General features: G+C 46.3%; 1 protein-coding gene across 1 annotated transcript in view; it reads left to right on the top strand.

The window, feature by feature from the left end:
- The window catches only part of ano6 (anoctamin 6), a 192095-nt gene that overhangs the window by 39914 nt on the left and 132452 nt on the right, over positions 1-19729 (top strand). Inside the window, exon 2 of the mRNA XM_072485065.1 lies at positions 9598-9680. Within this exon, the coding sequence (XP_072341166.1) occupies positions 9598-9680 (83 nt within the window). The remainder of the gene's footprint in view (positions 1-9597; positions 9681-19729) is intronic.

The following is a 19729-nucleotide window of genomic DNA, read 5'->3' as shown; positions in this document are numbered from 1 at the left end:
GGTAAAGGAGTTGTGGGAGGGGGCTCGGATAGGCCTGGAACAAGGAATGTTCCACATACCTCATAAAAAGGCAAGCGTAACTAGGACCCTTGCGGGTGCCCATTGCTACACCTTTGATTTGGAGAAAGTGGGATGAGTTAAAGGAGAAGTTGTTGACTATAGGACAAGTTCAGCCAGGCGGAGGAGTGGTGGTGGATGGGAATTGTCCGGGCCTCTTTTCGAGAAAGAAGTGAAGAGCTCTCAGGCCATCCTGGTGTGGTTTGGAGGTGGAGAGAGATTGCACATCCATGGCAAACTGGAAGCTGTCAATATAGAATTTACAGTGCAGAAGGAGGCCATTCGGCCCATTTGAGTCTGCACCGGCTCTTGGAAAGATTACCCTACCCAAGGTCAACACCTCCACCCCATCCCCACAACCCAGCAACCCCACCCAACACCAAGGGCAATTTTGGACACTAAGGGCAATTTATCATGGCCAATCCACCTAACCTGCACATCTTTGGACTGTGGGAGGAAACCGGAGCACCCGGAGGAAACCCAGACACGGGGAGGATGTGCAGACTCCGCACAGACAGTGACCCAAGCCGGAATCGAACCTGGAACCATGGAGCTGTGAAGCAATTGTGCTATCCACAATGCTACTGTGCTGCCGCAGTGCACCAGAGGAATCCCAGATGTAGGTGGGGAGGGAATGGACCAGAAGAGTGAGGATGGAGTCGAGATAAGAGGAAATATGTTTGGTGGGGCAGGAGCATGCTGACACAAGAAAATTGGGGTGATCTTTAAAACAGCCACCAGGACTCCAGTTGAATTAATGTATTTCTGTACCTGTGCCTTCTTTCAACCTTTTCTTTTTGTAACAGTGGCTGGGCTTTGCCATGGTGAATGCGGCAAGCCATTGGCTGACTGCAGGATTTCCAGCCCTGCTGATGTCTAGGAACATTTGCGTGGCTTTCCCACCCTGCCGCCAGGGAACCCGCAGCAAGGGGTCAACTTTGGTGAGACCAGAAGATCCCACCGGTGGGAGGTGGCGGAAAGTCCTGCCCAATATTTATTTTTACTCTGTACCCTTTGTGACCATCTATATTTTCTCCAGCATTTACTATCTTTTGTTTTAACTTATTTCAAGTTTCCTTTTGTTGTGATTTTAATTTTTGGTACATGATCCTGAACACAACTAATTATAATGGAGCAGTACACTGAAATCCGTTTAATATGAAGCCTTCTACCCATGTGCTGCATTGTTGGAAGAACATATTGTTATACAGTTCGATGTTCAAAGACTATTGCCAAATACCAATTTATTTTTGACAAACGATTCACAGTATTTACTATCAACAGTACATGTTCCAACAATATTAATAAGAGTTAATTAAAGATGACAAAACATGGCCTTTTAGGCCATCAACCTTCAATGTTTGGCATCTTGGAGATAAAACAATCATCCTCTACTTTCATGGAAAACTCATCATGAGATATCCACTATCACCACTATGAACTCCAGCACTGATCCAGGCCAGGTTTGAGGTGAGGTCTCTAAATAAATGAGCTAGCACCCTTGCCATTTGAGACACATGTTGGGTGCCTGTTGCAGAAAGTTACAAAGCGGAACTTGGTAGTTTCAAGGGAGATGTTACTGAGTCTGCTGTACACCAGAGCAAGACTAATATCGCATCAAAATGAGTTCCGATTCGATTTGTATCTTTTGGCCTTGTTATTTTCAAAATAAATGTAAATGTGTGCATCCCAAAGGCTGTGATGCTATTCCAACCCTAAGTAGCAGGTCTGCAAAATCTGACCCATTATGTATTGGCTACAGCTGAGGCAATATCTTCTGTGGTCACGAATGCTCTTTAGCACCTTTGCATTCTTTTAAAAAGATAATCTTCCTCATGGAGGTAACTGAAGGAGTTTTGTTCGTCAGTATATCCACATAGTTTGCTTTCTTCATTGTCAAGTTTCTTTCTATACTTTCTACACCAAGCATACTTAAAAAGATAAGTAACTGCTGTAGGAAATAATTTTGATAATAACTTATGATTTGCAATATAGAAGTAATTATACAAAGTGGCAAAGATTAGTGGAAGACTAGAGGACTGGGAAATCTTTAGGGGGCAGCAAAAAGCTACTAAAAAAGCTATAAAGAAGAGTAAGATAGATTATGAGAGTAAACTTGCTCAGAATATAAAAACAGATAGTAAAAGTTTCTACAAATATATAAAACAAAAAAGAGTGGCTAAGGTAAATATTGGTCCTTTAGAGGATGAGAAGGGAGATTTAATAATGGGAGTTGAAGAAATGGCTGAAGAACTGAACAGGTTTTTTGGGTCCGTCGACACAGTGGAAGACACCAATAACATGCCAGTGACTGATAGAAATGAGGCTATGACAGGTGAGGACCTTGAGAGGATTGTTATCACTAAGGAGGTAGTGATGGGCAAGCTAATGGGGCTAAAGATAGACAAGTCTCCTGGCCCTGATGGAATGCATCCCGGAGTGCTAAAAGAGATGGCGAGGGAAATTGCAAATGCACTCTAGTGATAATTTACCAAAATTCACTAGACTCTGGGGTGGTCCCGGCGAATTGGAAATTAGCAAACGTGACACCACTGTTTAAAAAAGGAGGTAGGCAGAAAGTGGGTAATTATAGGCCAGTGAGCTTAACTTCGGAACATAGAACATACAGTGCAGAAGGAGGCCATTCGGCCCATAGTAGGGAAGATGCTGGAATCTATCATCAAGGAAGAAATAGCAAGGCATCTGGATGGAAATTGTCCCATTGGGCAGATGCAGCATGGGTTCATAAAGGACATTTGAGGACATTACCAATGCGGTAGATAACGGGGAGCCAATGGATGTGGTATATCTGGATATCCAGAAAGCCTTTGACAAGGTGCCACACAAAAGGTTGCTGCATAAGGTAAAGATGCATGGCATTAAGGGGAAAGTAGTAGCATGGATAGAGGATTGGTTAATTAAAGAAAGCAAAGAGTGGGAGTTAATGGGTGTTTCTCTAGTTGGCAATCAGTAGCTAGTGGTGTCCCTCAGGGATCAGTGTTGGGCCCACAACTGTTCACAATTTACATAGATGATTTGGAGTTGGGGACCAAGGGCTATGTGTCCAAGTTTGCAGACGACACTAAGATGAGTGATAAAGCAAAAAATGCAGAGGATACTGGAAGTTTGCAGAGTGATTTGGATAGGTTAAGTGAATGGGCTAAGGTCTGGCAGATGGAATACAATGTTGCCAAATGTGAGGTTATCCATTTTGGTAGGAATAACAGCAAAAGGGATTATTATTTAAATGATAAAATATTAAAGCATGCTGCTGTGCAGAGAGGCCTGAGTGTGCTAGTGCATGAGTCGCAAAAAGTTGGTTTACAGGTGCAACAGGTGATTAAGAAGACAAATGGAATTTTGTTCTTCATTGCTAGAGGGATGGAGTTTAAGACTAGGGAGGTTCTGCTGCAATTGTATAAGGTGTTAGTGAGGCCACACCTGGAGTATGGTATTCAGTTTTGGTCTCCTTACTTGAGAAAGGACGTACTGTCACTGGAGGGTGTGCAGAGGAGATTCACTAGGTTAATCCCAGAGCTGAAGGGGTTGGATTACGAGGAGAGGTTGAGTAGACTGGGACTGTACTCGTTGGAATTTAGAAGGAAGAGGGGGGATCTTATAGAAACATATAAAATTATGAAGGGAATAGATAGGATAGATGTGGGCAGGTTGTTTCCACTGGCAGGAGAAAGAACTAGGGGGCATAGCCTCAAAATAAGGGGAAGTAGATTTAGGACTGCGTTTAGGAGGAACCTCTTCACCCAAATGATTGTGAATCTATGGAATTCCTTGCCCAGTGAAGCAGTCGAGGCTCCTTCATTAAATGTTTTTAAGATAAAGATAGTTAGTTTTTTGAAGAATAAAGGGATTAAGGGTTATGGTGTTCCGGCTGGAAAGTGGAGCTGAGTCCACAAAAGATCAGCCATGATCTCGTTGAATGGCGGAGCAGGCTCGAGGGGCCAGATGGCCTACTCCTGCTCCTAGTTCTTATGTAATCACTGACTAGTAGAGAATGAGGCACTTGTGCCATTGAGTCTGTGATAGCTTTTTCCCCAAATCCCTGCAATCTTTTTCTCCTTCAAATATTTTAGTTCTGTAGTCTTCCTGTTGGGGTATCTAAACCCCACCTCTCCCCACCTCATCTCCTGTGTGACGGGTGGTGACAATCCCCATTATATTCACAAATAAGGCAACCATTAGGGTGTTGAATTGTATTCCATCAGGATTAATGCCAATAAAAAGACGCCAGAGTTGTATCATGACCATACATGTTGAGTATCCTTTACCCGAAACCTTTGGCTCCGATGGCGCATCAGATTTCAGATAATTTGGGCTTCTGGCTGCTGCACATAGGACTAGGCCTTCTTAATTTATAATGACCTAAGACTAGTCTAGTTATAGTCTAAAGTAAATAAAATAGCTAGAAAAATAAGATGTGTCACTGGATAATAAATACATGGACTGTACCTGTAAAAAGCTCCCACCTGTGGCGCTATCTGTGATTCTCCTTGCAGTGAGGGTTCAGACTGTTGACAAGATTCCGATTCACTGCTGACAAGCAACTAGACTTCCCACATTAAAGTTTGGGTATGATTGGCAAGGCTTGTAGCGGCTTGAGACAGGGAGTTCCCATGCCAAAAGTGGACGAGATTCTAAAAAAGTGTGATCTTTGGATGTGTTCTGATTTACGGATGAAGGAGACTCGACTTGTATTTTGTCTGTACTCTAAGCAAAAAATTTGTCGCCATTGACCTAATGCTGAATCCCTCGTATGTGTGTTTACCATTTCTGAACTTTATTCCTCTATTCTGTCAGCTTCTATCCTCCATTTAATTCCAATTCCTACAAAGTGAAAATCGGGATGATGGATCTAAGTTGTACTCGTCCACCACCCCAATTTTTCTTACCCACTCTGATTAAATATAAAATCCTCATATTAAAATGCCTCTTGGGGCTTGTCCTTTCCAACCTCCACTGGTTCCTCTAGCCTTCCATCCAGCCTTTCTCTGCCTTTGTTTTACTCCCGTCATCTTCTAAATCTCTCCTCCTCTCTATTTTTGGGTTTCTCTATTTAGAGCATTTTTCACAGAATCACAGAATGGTTACAGCACAGGAGGCCATTCAGCCCACCACGTTTGTGCCAGATTTACGAATGAGCAATGCACCTAGTATCATGCCCCTTGCCTTCTCCTCATAACCCTGCACATTCTTTATTTTCAGCTAATCTGATTCCTTTTGAATTCTTTGATTGATCCTGCCCCCACCATACTTGCAGGCAACTCATTCCAAATCTTAAACTACTTGCTGCGTGAAAAATTAGCTCCTTGTGTCTCCATTGCTTCTTTTGCCAATTATCTTAAATCTGTGCTCCCTTGTTCGCAATCCTTCTACCAGTGGCAACAGCATTTTCTTATCTACTCCGTCCAGACCCCTCATGATTTTGTATATCTCTATTAAATCTCTCAACATTCTCTCCCACAAGGAAAGACACCTCAACTTCTCCAGTCTATCCATGCAACTGAAGCTCCTCATCTCTGGTCCTGGTAAATCTTTTTGGCACTCTCTCCAAATGCCTTCACATCTTTTCTAAAGTGTGGCGCCCAGAACTGGACATATTACTTCAATTGAGTCTAAACCAGTGTTTGATACAAGTTCAACAGAACTCCTTGCTCTTGTACTCTATTCCCCCATTAAAAAGCACAGGATGCTACATTATTAGCCATTCTTTTCAATCCCACTATCAATGATTTATGCACATACACAGCCAGTTCCCACTGCTCCTGTCCTTTAGAATGTGTACCGTTTATTTTATATTGTGTCTGTGTTTTTCCTACCATTGAATTTCATCTGCCACTTGTTCACCTATTCCACCAACGTCTATATCATGTTGAAATTCCGCACAATCCTCCTCACAGCTCACAGTATCAGTCACAAATTTTGAAATTAATGCGTATAAATAAAGGCCTAGGTCGTTAATATAAAGGCCTAGCTCCCCAGGGCCCAACACTGACCCCTGGGGAGCTCCACGACAAACCTTCCTCCAGTCCAAAAAACATCCATTGCCCACTGCCCACTGTTTTCTGTCACTCGGCCAATTTTGTATCCATGTTGTGGCTGTCCCTTTTATTCCGTGAGCTCTAACTTGCTCACAGGTCTGTTGTGCAGCACTATATTGAATGCCTATTGGAAGTCCCTGTACATAACCCGCTTCAATGTTTTCTGTTACCTCATTAAAAACGGTGAAGTTAGTTAAACATGCTTCACCCTTAACGAATCCATGCTGGCTTTTATTAATCCGTATTTGCCTATTTTGTCCTGAATTATTGTGTGTGATTCAGTGGCCTCGTTGCACTCGAGTGTGACGAGGCCAGTGAATAGCGGGAGAGGCCAAAAACAAGGTCCGTGCCAGGCGCCAAACCTTTCGCTATTCAACTGGCCCGCTCCCATAGGCAAAATCGGGATTCACCGTAGCGTGGCGAGAAACCAATAATCACAACTTACGACCGGTTTCCATACAATTAACGGGAGCCTCTCCTATCCAACGGCCTCCCATGATCTAACTGCCTCCCCAGCAAGTGGTTATGCTGGTGCCATTTAGTTCTCCTTTTGAAAAAAGTGAACCTGGTGGAAGGGATACTGCGGCCACCCGAGGAGATGAGTAGTCATCTTCGCTCACAGGAAATGAGCCTGGGGGCACTGGGCTTGCTGCTTCGTGCTTGGAAAGGTGGGGGAGGCAGGCAGCCCTGGTTGGGGGTGCCACCATGGGGGAGGGGGGGGTGGTGTTGAGGGTATCAGAGCTGGGGGGGCGCACTGTTCCTCCATGCCTACGCCTGGATCGCGTTCCCCGTACCGGGGGCAATCCTAGTCCCTTTCTGTCTACCCCACCGACCACCCATAACTCTCACTTACCGCAGAGGTCTCTGGTTGTGCGGCTGAAGGCCATTGCTAATGGGGAACTGACAATCGTAGATTAAATGAGCATTCGCACATCCCAAGTGGGTCCCCGTGGGTGGTCGTACCAAGTAGATGTGGGGCTTATCTAATCAGACCGTGACGCCTGGACAGAAGACCATCACGGAGGGCTGGCGCCATCGGCTGCAGGTCCTGCGGGAGAATGAACAATGAACAGTGGTCAGTTGGAGCAATGGGTCAGTCTGTGTCATCAGTTTGTCTGTGTCATCAGTTTGAATACCTCTGTTACATCCCTCTGTGCCTTTCTCTGTCTTAAGGACGACTATTCCAGCTTCTCTAACCCGTCCATATAAATCACTCATCCTGACTACTTTCTGGTAAATCTGCCCTGCTATCCTCTTCAAGGCCATGATAACTTTCTGCAGTGTGGTACACAGAACATGACACAGTACTCCAGATGAGGAATAACCAGTGACTAAAAAATATCCTTGCTTTTGTACTCTATGCCTCTACTTATAAAATGAAGGACTGCTTTTTTTTTTTAAACAGACGTATTAACTTATATGTTGCCACTTCAAAGATTTGTGGTAGTGAACCCTAACACTTCCTTAAATTATGCATCCATTACCCAAGTCCATTCCATTAATATATCAAAAAGAGCAGTGGTTCTTATATTGGGATCATGGTGGATCACCACACTATACTTCTCTCCAGTTGGAAATCCTGCTCACCAAAGGTGCAATCCAATTGCCACGCTGTGCCGCAAAAGTTGATCGCCGCGGCACAGTGTGAACATAAAAGTAAGAAGATCCCACTCCCAGGATCTACCTGCCTACCAATGCCTTGTGAGATCCAACGCGTTCTCGCAAGACATCATGATGTAAATCCTGCCCATTGTTGACGGGATCACTTTTTGGCAAATCTGAGTATTAGAGTGAGACAGTTTTTTAAAAAAAAATAATAATAAATTTTAAAGTACCCAATTATTTTTTTTCAATTAAGGGGCAATTTAGCGTGGCCAATCCTACCCAGCACATCTCGTTGTGGGGGTGAGACCCACGCAGATCTGGGAGAATGTACAAACTCCACATGGACAGTGTTCTGAGGCCGGGATCGAACCCGGGTCCTCGGCACCATGAGGCAACAGTGATTCTATGCTAGCCACCATGACGCCCTTAGCCCAAGACTGTTAGTCTCACACTAATGTGCCGAGTCCAGAGATACCCAAGGCTTGGGATTCATCCCCTTCGCCTCAGAGACCTCGGGCGAGGGCCATTCAGCACTGGTCCCCATGATGGAATGGCACTCATGGGGGTCTCTCGGGGGATTGGAGGGTCCCAGTTGCAGGCCCTTTGGGCAGGGTGGTACTCTGGCTGTACTCTGGCATGATCAGGCTGGGGGTGCCCTGTGTGGGTGTTTGTTGGATGGCAAGGGGGGACCCTACCATAATGCGTTCGGTCTAGTTGGGGGAGGTGGTTGATCGGGGATTGCTTCGGGGACCTGGGAGATTGGGATGCTATTTTTATGTCTCGCTACACTGGGGAGTTCCGGCAGGTGGAGCTCCCAACTGTACAAAACGGGCTATGTGTGGCCTTGGCCGCGCGTTCCCAGTTGAGGCCCCTTGTACCATGTGAGTGGCATTGAATAACCATGTTTTTCTCGACACTGCGAGCGCCGGGAAACATGCGGCTAAATGCACTCTCTATGGGATTTTATTCCCATTTGGTTAAATTGAGCCCCACGTCACCAGTACTGTTTTCTGGCTTTTAGCCAGTTTTGTATCTGAACTGCATCACACTCCCTTATCCCATGGGTTTACGAGTTAATAATCCGGCCTTTTGAAGGTCTATATTCACAACCTCCACCTTGTCAAAACCTTATTGTCAGATTCAATCAGATTTGACAGCCACTCAAAATCACGCCTGGAAGGCAAAACCTGATTAATCTTTTATCAGAACAGTTCCGATGAAAGATCATCAATCCGAAGCACTAATTCTACTTCTCTCCAAAAGAACCTGTCAGACTTACTGTGTATTCCCAGCTTTTAATTTTTAATTCTGACTTCCAGCATCTACAGTATTTTGCTTTCGTATTGCAGATTAATTATCCATCATTAAATGGCCTCTTCAATCCAGTTCAATTTGGTTATTCCTTTTATTGGTTGTACATGAGGGCCTTTAAAATTAAATAAGCCATTAAGCCCTCCCTCATGCTTTCAACATTCCTGCCAACCAAATTGTTACGGAACAATATTACGGTGAAATGGGTTTTTTTTGGGGGGGGGGCGCGATGATTGGAGTTTCAAGTAAATGTTGTTCACATTGCTGTTTATGGGTTGGATTCTTCCACCCCAGTGCCGCAAGATTGCCACTGGCGAGAACCGGGCAACGGAAAAGTCCATTGACCTCGGACGGGATTCTCTAGTCGTTGGGCGGTCACGGCCGAAGAATTCCGCCCACAATCTTATCAAATGTGACCTTGTAGTAGTTTTAAATACCATTTATGTAATGAATAATACGATGGATAATTACAAAACTTCCTTAAGATTGCATGGCATCCTAACTAATTAATTGACCTATTAACAACATTGAGCAATTCATAAATACTGTGTATTTGTTTATTCATTAGGGGATGAAGAGTTTTTTGAACAAACCTACATTCCCAACTATGGAACGATGCCAGGTGAACATACCCAACTGCAAGCTGATTTGGTAAGTCAGCTTGAGAATTCGTGGTAAAGTGAAGTCTGGAAGCCTGGTAGAGTCCTTATATTCTATTAAAGTACTTCAGTAAAGAGTTACATGAAGAGTAGCTCTGGTACACTTAATAAAATCCAGGCGTTTTCCAATAATATGTAAACGTCATGCTGATTATACCTGCTGATTGTTTCTTTAAGACTGTTTTTCGGGCAGCACGGTGGTGCAGTGGATGGCACTGCTTCGCAGCGCCGAGGTCCCAGGTTCGATCTCAGCTCTGGGTCACTGTCCTTATGGAGTTTGCATATTCTCCCCGTGTTTGCGTGGGTTTCGCCCCCACAACCCAAAGATGTGCAGGCTAGGCGGATTGGCCACACTAAATTGCCTCTTAATTGGAAAAAATGAATTGGGTACTCTAAATTTATTTATGTATAAAAAAAAGACTTTTTTTCAGGGTGTACTCCTGGTAAATGAGGAGCTTGCCTAAGATCACCTGTTAACTGACCAAAGAAAATCCTCATGTAACAAGAAACTGATCAATATAACCCATATGATGGCAAAGCTGATCTTTTTTATTTTGTAATATGGTGTAGTATTAGCACAGGCAGTAACTAAATTTTCCAATCCCAAGAAAGATGAGCGACAGACCAGTTTCCACTTCTCATGTATTTGTTAATAGTTTGTAGACGATGCTACTGGAGCTGGACATGGGGGATAATGGTGATATCCTTTATCTAATTTCTCCCTTTCCATATCTTTAGCACAGGAGGAAACAAAGATAAATAGGCATTTATGTTATCTCCACTGGAAAGGGTATCTCTCTTTCCTGGCTTTTGCAGGCTTCCAGTATCTATGGACTGGAGAAGAACAAAATTAATGTGGACTTTAATTTAATTATACACTGCCAAAGAAATTGTGAACCACTCTGAGCTTTATTTTAAAATTGTTTCAAAAACTGCAATATTTAAAGGTTCTTCAGTAGACATTTACATTTGTGGATATCGCCTCAAATTAAAAATGATATATTTGTCTGTTAAGAATCCTCTACATAGACTTCCAGTAATGTTTGTCTTAAATAGGATATGAATTTAAGCAAAGGTGATCTTCAGGTAGTTCCACTTTATGTTTCTCAAATAAAAATGTGAATGAATACAGAAGCATACATATGGGGGGCGATTCTCCGATATGGAGGCCAAGTGTTCGCGCCGTCGTGAACGCCGCCGCATTTCATGACAGCGCGAACAGGGCCTGGGCACGACCTATTCTGGTCCCCGCAGGGGCCAGCACGGCGCTGGAGCGGTTCATGCCGCTCCAGCGTCCTTACGCGGGGCCAAATAGGCGCTGCGCCAACCCGCGCATGCGCAGTTGGGGCAGCCCAATCCTGCGCATGCGCAGTTGGGCCGCGCCATCCTGCGCATGCGTGGGGAACGTCTTACGCACGCCGGCCCCTCACCAACATGGCAGCCGTGTTCTGGGGCCGTGCGCGGAAGGAGGTAGGCCTGGGAGGGGAAGAGGCCGGCCCGCCGATCGGTGGGCCCCGATCGCGGGCCAGACCCCATTAGAGGCCACCCCGGTGAAGGAGCCCCACTCCACCCCCCCCCCCCCCACCCCCCCAGCGTTCCCGCAGAGTTCCCGCCGGCAGCGACCAGGGGTGGATGGCGCCGTCGGGAACCTGTCGTGTCGTAGTGGCTGCTCGGCCCATCCGGGCCGGAGAATTGCCGCTCGCCGGTTCTCTGAGCGGCCCGGTGCGAATCGCATGCAGCTGGTTTCCAGGGGGTGGGAGAATTGTGTGCGGGGGTCGGAGCGGCATGGCGCGATTCGTGCGGCGCCCCGGTGATTCTCCCACCCGGCGTGGGTGGGGAGAATATCGCCCATGGTACTTTTTTTAAAAAAAATAGCAGTGTGTAATTAAGTTTCTATAGCATTTTTATGTAATTGATGAATCAATATAACTCTTCCGGTACCATTAACAGGGTCCATATAGGAAAGAGGCAACTTACTTATTTGGTCCAAAGTCTCTGGTAAGATGGTACAACATGCACACATCTTCAGATGGATGTTTCTGGTGAATGTTATTCTTGGTCACTCAATATGCTCTAAGCTGATTCCATAGATCTTAGTGCACTGAGCAGTTGCCAAACAACACCAGAGACTCTGCTTATTGAAAATCCCTGTTCTGGACTGCCTCATTTCTGCACAAGGTCTGAGAGCAAACTGAAGTTAATTATTTTTCTGATTATCCAACAGCAATTTGTCATTTGAAAAATCTCAGCAGTTCCACCTACTAGATATTACAGCATTTATTTACTTTGGTACAGTTTGCCATTTAGGAGTCACCAATTTTAAAGACAATTCCACACAACATTGAGAAATAACTAAGAGACCACTACTATCCATCTATTTCCAACAATTGAGACAACTTGCATACTCATTTGATGTCTTTGCTGTCAAGTTGCCAGCCATTTCTAATCTATAAATTGCCAATATTACTTATCTGCCTAATAATGTATTCTCCCCATTCTGTATAACTCACCTCCCTCCCTGAAGCTTTAGTCCTTTTAAGCAATTAATTCATCTCCTTGGGAAAGATAATCTTGATGCCTGTTCCTTCTGCGAAATTCAGCATACCCTTTTGACCATTTGCCCTCTGCCTGATGCCGCAATTGTACTAAATGTTTAATTTCAGCAGCCAAATATAATGCACAATTGAGATATTTATAAGATCATGGGCGAAATTCTCCGGAAACGGCGCGATGTCCGCCGACTGGCGCCCAAAACGGCGCAAATCAGACGGGCATCGCGCTGCCCCAAAGGTGCGGAATGCTCCGCATCTTTGGGGGCCGAGCCCCAACCTTGAGGGGCTAGGTCAGCGGCGGACGAATTCCTGCCCCACCAGCTGGCGCTGAAATGACCTCTCCGGGCGGCGCATGCGCGGGAGCGACAGCGGGCGCTGACGGCATTCCCGCGCATGCGCAGTGGAGGGAGTCTCTTCCGCCTCCGCCATGGTGGAGACCGTGGCGGAGGCGGAAGGGAAAGAGTGCCCCCACGGCACAGGCCCGCCCGCGGATCGGTGGACCCCGATCGCGGGCCAGGCCACCGTGGGGGCACCCCCCGGGGCCAGATCGCCCCGTGCCCCCCAAGGGAACCCGCCCGCGCCGCCTTGTCCCGCCGGTAAGGTAGGTGGTTTAATTTACGCCGGCGGGACAGGCATTTTAGCGGTGGGACTTCGGCCCATCCGGGCCGGAGAATTGCGCGGGGGGGGCCCGCCGCCCGGCGCAATGGGATTCCCGCCCCCGCCGAATATCCGGTGGTGGAGAATTCGGCAACCGGCGGGGGCGGGATTCACGCCAGCCCCCGCGCGCCGGTTGGCGCCCCCCCCCCCCCCCGGCGATTCTCCGGCCCGCGATGGGCCGAAGTCCCGCTGCTGGAATGCCTATCCCGCCGGCGAGAATCAAACCACCTCTCTTACCGGCGGGACAAGGCGGCGTGGGTAGGCTCCGGGGTCCTGGGGCGATCTGGCCCCGGGGGGTGCCACCATGGTGGCCTGGCCCGATCGGGGCCCACCGATCCGCGGGCACTCTTTTCCTTCCGCCTTCGCCATGGTCTCCACTGTGGCGGAGGCGGAAGAGACCCCCTCCACTGCGCATGCGCGGGGATGCCGTGAGCGGCCACTGACGCTCCCGCACATGCGTCGCCCGGCAAAGTCATTTTCGCGCCAGCTGGCGGGGCACCAAAGGCCTTTCCCAACAGCTGGCGGGGCGGAAATCAGTCCGGCGCGGGCCTAGCCCCTCAAGGTGAGGGCTCGGCCCCTCAAGATGCGGAGAATTCCGCACCTTTAGGGCGGCGTGATGCCGGACTGATTCGCGCCGTTTTTGGCACCGGTCGGCGGACATCGCGCCGATTGCGGAGAATGCCGCCCATATGTCCATGACACAGATTTTTGTCTATCCTCATGTTGGATTTCATATTACAGGTGGAAGTTGTGCCGAGATAAAACAGTTTCTTACATTGATATTAATTTCAAATTCTGAATTAGTGAAATAAAATATTCCGAGACTGGGAGCAGACTTGGAGTGAGATCTTCCGGCTGTTCAAGCCGATGGGACTTTCTGGTCCCACCCACAGCGTACCCCCGCTGCGGGTATCCCAGTGGGTTGGATTCAATGGGAAATCCCATTTGACAGCCGCGGGACCAAAATGTCCCACTGTCGACCATCAGTGGGCCGCATCCTGGCACCGAGAGGCCAGAGAATCCTGCTCATAATCTTGATTTTTATTTTTGTAACCCCAGACAAATGGATAAATATCTGCTGTTGGATTGATAGCGATCAGTGTGATCACTGGGAGAGAGGGTGATGGTTTCTCTGTCATTTATAATGAAATCTTAAACCATGCACAAACGGTGAAAAGGGGAAATCTTTCCTCTGAATTTAAAATATTTGCACTAACTACGTATGACAAAAACACAGACTGCAGAATCAGATGGCACCATTTGGTGCTGCAGATCAGGTATCCCAGATAAGCAACTGAGTTCCAAAATAAGAGAACCCAATAATTTTGAACTCATTGTTTGAAAATAATTTGTTGAGACGGGCTCAATCAGCCAATTTTAGCTGAGTTGGGGAAGAGAATATTGTCCTCAGTAGGTTAGGGTCCAGAAAAATAGTAGATCCTTGTTCCCCAGTTATTCCAACTGGGTGTGCACTTGTGTGAAAATTAGCTGAAGACTGTATTTGGCTTAGTTAGAATTGACTCCATTATGAAATAATCTATTGGAAATGATGCTGCAGTCTCACAGGTGACAAACAGTGGCTTGTGTGAGGTACTAGCACTGCATTCCTGGCAATGGTACATTATATTTGGCTACACATCAGTATGAGTGACATAGTTGAGGAAAGAAAAATAAAAAAAAGGTTGAAAATCTTGTTTATTTCCATGGCAGTTGCAACCAGGCATGGTACAATGCAGAGGGACATCAATTATGCAAGTACAGAAGTTCACTTATTTCCATTGCAGTGCATACTTATTTAAATGAAAAGGTCAAGACTGAACTCTAAATGGCCCTTTCCAACGCAAAACTTTAAATGTGTAAAAATGTCCAAAATGGCTTGGTTTCTTAGTTGTCATCCAATCAACAAAGAACAAAGAAATGTACAGCACAGGAACAGGCCCTTCGGCCCTCCAAGCCCGTGCCGACCATGCTGCCCGACTAAACTACACTTCCTGGGTCTGTATCCCTCTATTCCCATCCTATTCATGTATTTGTCAAGATGCCCCTTAAATGTCACTATCGTCCCTGCTTCCACTACCTCCTCCGGTAGAGAGTTCCAGGCACCCACTACCCTCTGCGTAAAAAACTTGCCTCGTACATCTACTCTAAACCTTGCCCCTCTCACCTTAAACCTATGCCCCCTAGTAATTGACCCCTCTACCCTGGGGAAAAGCCTCTGACTATCCACTCTGTCTATGCCCCTCATAATTTTGTAGACCTCTATCAGGTCGCCCCTCAACCTCCTTCGTTCTTCCAGTGAGAACAAACAGAGTTTATTCAACCGCTCCTCATAGCTAATGCCCTCCATACCAGGCAACATTCTGGTAAATCTCTTCTGCACCCTCTCTAAAGCCTCCACATCCTTCTGGTAGTGTGGCGACCAGAATTGAACACTATACTCCAAGTGTGGCCTAACTAAGGTTCTAAACAGCTGCAACATGACTTGCCAATTCTTATACTCAATGCCCCGGCCAATGAAGGCAAGCATGCCGTATGCCGTCTTGACTACCTTCTCCACCTGTGTTGCCCCTTTCAATGACCTGTGAACCTGTACTCCTAGATCTCTTTGACTTTCAATACTCTTGAGGGTTCTACCATTCACTGTATATTCCCTACCTGCATTAGACCTTCCAAAATGCATTACCTCACATTTGTCCGGATTAAACTCCATCTGCCATCTCTCCGCCCAAGTCTCCAAACAATCTAAATCCTGCTGTATCCTCTGACAGTCCTCATCGCTATCCGCAATTCCACCAACCTTTGTGTCGTCTGCAACCTTACTAATCAGACCAGTTACATTTTCCTCCAAATCATTTATATATACTACAAAGAGCAAAGGTCCCAGCACTGATCCCTGTGGAACACCACTGGTCACAGCCCTCCAATTAGAAAAGCATCCTTCCATTGCTACTCTCTGCCTTCTATGACCTAGCCAGTTCTGTATCCACCTTGCCAGCTCACCCCTGATCCCGTGTGACTTCACCTTTTGTACTAGTCTACCATGAGGGACCTTGTCAAAGGCTTTACTGAAGTCCATATAGACAACATCCACTGCCCTACCTGCATCAGTCATCTTAGTGACCTCCTCGAAAAACTCTATCAAGCTAGTGAGACACGACCTCCCCTTCACAAAACCATGCTGCCTCTCACTAATACGTCCATTTGCTTCCAAATGGGAGTAGATCCTGTCTCGAAGCATTCTCTCCAGTAATTTCCCTACCACTGAAGTAAGGCTCGCTGGCCTGTAGTTCCCTGGATTATCCTTGCTACCCTTCTTAAACAGAGGAACAACATTGGCTATTCTCCAGTCCTCCGGGACATCCCCTGAAGACAGTGAGGATCCAAAGATTTCTGTCAAGGCCTCAGCAATTTCCTCTCCAGCCTCCTTCAGTATTCTGGGGTAGATCCCATCAGGCCCTGGGGACTTATCTACCTTAATATTTTTTAAGACACCCAACACCTCGTCTTTTTGGATCTCAATGTGACCCAGGCTATCTACACACCCTTCTCCAGACTCAACATCTACCAGTTTCCTCTCTTTGGTGAATACTGATGCAAAGTATTCATTTAGTACCTTGCCCATTTCCTCTGGCTCCACACATAGATTCCCTTGCCTATCCTTCAGTGGGCCAACCCTTTCCCTGGCTACCCTCTTGCTTTTTATGTACATGTAAAAAGCCTTGGGATTTTCCTTAACCCTATTTGCCAATGACTTTTCGTGACCCCTTCTAGCCCTCCTGACTCCTTGCTTAAGTTCCTTCCTACTTTCCTTATATTCCACGCAGGCTTCGTCTGTTCCCAGCCTTTTAGCCCTGACAAATGCCTCCTTTTTCTTTTTGACGAGGCCTACAATATCTCTCGTTATCCAAGGTTCCTGAAAATTGCCGTATTTATCCTTCTTCCTCACAGGAACATGCCGGTCCTGAATTCCTTTCAACTGACACTTGAAAGCCTCCCACATGTCAGATGTTGATTTGCCCTCAAACATCCGCCCCCAATCTATGTTCTTCAGTTCCCGCCTAATATTGTTATAATTAGCCTTCCCCAATTTAGCACATTCATCCTAGGACCACTCTTATCCTTGTCCACCAGTACTTTAAATCTCACTGAATTGTGGTCACTGTTACCGAAATGCTCCCCTACTGAAACATCTACCACCTGGCCGGGCTCATTCCCCAATACCAGGTCCAGTACCGCCCCTTCCCTAGTTGGACTGTCTACATATTGTTTTAAGAAGCCCTCCTGGATGCTCCTTACAAACTCCGCCCCGTCTAAGCCCCTGGCACTGAGTGAGTCCCAGTCAATATTGGGGAAGTTGAAGTCTCCCATCACCACAACCCTGTTGCTTTTACTCTTTTCCAAAATCTGTCTACCTATCTGCTCCTCTATCTCCCGCTGGCTGTTGGGAGGCCTGTAGTAAACCCCCAACATTGTGACTGCACCCTTCTTATTCCTGATCTCTACCCATATAGCCTCACTGCCCTCTGAGGTGTCCTCCCGCAGTATAGCTGTGATATTCTCCCGAACCAGTAGCGCAACTCCCCTTTTACACCCCCTCTATCCTGCCTGAAACATCTCAATCCTGGACCGTTTAGCTGCCAATCCTGCCCTTCCCTCAACCAGGTGTCTGTAATGGCAACAACATCATAGTTCCAAGTACTAATCCAAGCTCTAAGTTCATCTGCCTTACCCATAATACTTCTTACATTAAAACATATGCACTTCAGGCCACCAGACCCGCTGTGTTCAGCAACTTCTCCCTGTCTGCTCTGCCTCAGAGCCCCACTGTCCCTATTCCCTAGTTCTCCCTCAATGCTCTCACCTTCTGACCTATTGCTCCCGTGCCCACCCCCCTGCCATACTAGTTTAAACCCTCCCGTGTGACACTAGCAAACCTCGCGGCCAGGATATTTATGCCTCTCCGGTTTAGATGCAACCCGTCCTTCTTATATAGGTCACACCTGCCCCGGAAGAGCTCCCAGTGGTCCAGATAACAGAAACCCTCCCTCCTACACCAGCTGTTTAGCCACGTGTTTAGCTGCTCTATCTTCCAATTTCTAGCCTCACTGGCACGTGGCACAGGGAGTAATCCCGAGATTACAACCCTGGAGGTCCTGTCTTTTAGGTTTCTGCCTAGCTCCCTGAACTCCTGCTGCAGGACCTCATGCCCCTTCCTGCCTATGTCGTTAGTACCAATATGTACAACGACCTCTGCCTGTTTGCCCTCCCCCTTCAGGATGCCCTCTACCCATTCGGAGACATCCTGGACCCTGGCACCAGGGAGGCAACATACCATCCTGGAGTCTCTTTTACGTCCACAGAAGCGCCTATCTGTGCCCCTGACTATAGAGTCCCCTATTACTATTGCTCTTCTGCGCTTTGATCCTCCCTTCTGAACATCAGAGCCAGCCGTGGTGCCACTGCTCTGGCTGCTGCTGTTTTCCCCTGAGAGGCTATCCCCCCCGACAGTATCCAAAGGGGTATACCTGTTCGAGAGGGGGACAACCACAGGGGATTCCTGCACTGACTGCCTGCCCTTTCTGGTGGTCACCCATTTCTCTGCCTGCACCTTGGGTGTGACCACATTTACATAACTGCAATCTATGACGCTTTCCGCCACCTGCATGCTCCTAAGTGCATCCAATTGCTGCTCCAACCGAACCATGCGGTCTGTGAGGAGCTCCAGTTGGGTGCACTTTCTGCAGATGAAGCCATCCGGAACGCTGGAAGCCTCCCGGACCTGCCACATCTCACAGTCAGAGCACTGCACCCCTCTAACTGACATTGCGTCAATTAATTAAAATTAAAAACAATTTTGTTTTAAAAATATATATTTTTTTAAATTTCAAAGTTACTGTTAACTATCTGTTTCCTAGCACTAGATTTCTAATAGAAATGCGAAAGCTAAATATAGTACTCTCCGATCTCTCCAATCCTAGTATGCCCACATTTATTCTGCTCCACAACACCGAGAAGGTGTAATGTAATCCCTCAGCAATCTACTTTACACTTTATCAAGACGACCATAAAATAAAGTTCATACTATTAACTGCAGAGGAAATAAAATAGTCAACAACTGACAAAATTACTATTTGAGAAGTTTGATTAAACTTTGTTAGAGGCCTGAGTTATTTTGTGATTTCTTAAAAACTCAGCATTTCATAACCAAACTCATTGCAATTTTGTTAAATAATAACTCTCAGTTGACAGTTTGAGTAATATTAATCTAGATCTTCTGACAAAACGTCTAATATTCATAATTATCAAGCACCAGAAACCAAGATTTGACATTCTGCATGTCCCAAATGTTCCTGGTTACATGATAGAATCATAGAATTTACAGTGCAGCAGGAGGCCATTCAGCCCATCTGTTCAGTTCCCAAAAATATAGCTGGGACCTATTCCTGAGTAGCTTAAGTATTTACCAGATTCTGCTAAACCATTAGATATTCTAACACAGCATTCCGCAAAATGAGCCTTCCAACATTAATTACTGTGGATGCGGGAGATGTGAAATAAACACAGAAATATTGAAAATTAAGTTCGACTTATTGTAAGTTTTCACTGGTCTGTTTCAAAACACTGGAAACAAGCACAGGACACAGAGAGCTCTGATGTTTTACTTCAGGTTCATGTAGTCGAAAACTAAAAATAATTTTAAATATGATAGACACATGAGTGTCACAAGGGATAGTTTTAAGTGCAGTCTTGATGTGCTTAGCAACTGCTGTGCATCAGCGCCTGGTAATGCATCTAGGAAATAGTTAAAGGTAATGACCTGAACCTTTACAGA

This window comes from Scyliorhinus torazame, chromosome 19 (genome assembly GCF_047496885.1).
Source record: "Scyliorhinus torazame isolate Kashiwa2021f chromosome 19, sScyTor2.1, whole genome shotgun sequence".
Lineage (NCBI taxonomy): Eukaryota > Metazoa > Chordata > Chondrichthyes > Carcharhiniformes > Scyliorhinidae > Scyliorhinus > Scyliorhinus torazame.
The sequence above is the reverse complement of the archived record's forward strand: the minus strand, read 5'-3'. Positions and strand labels throughout refer to the sequence as shown.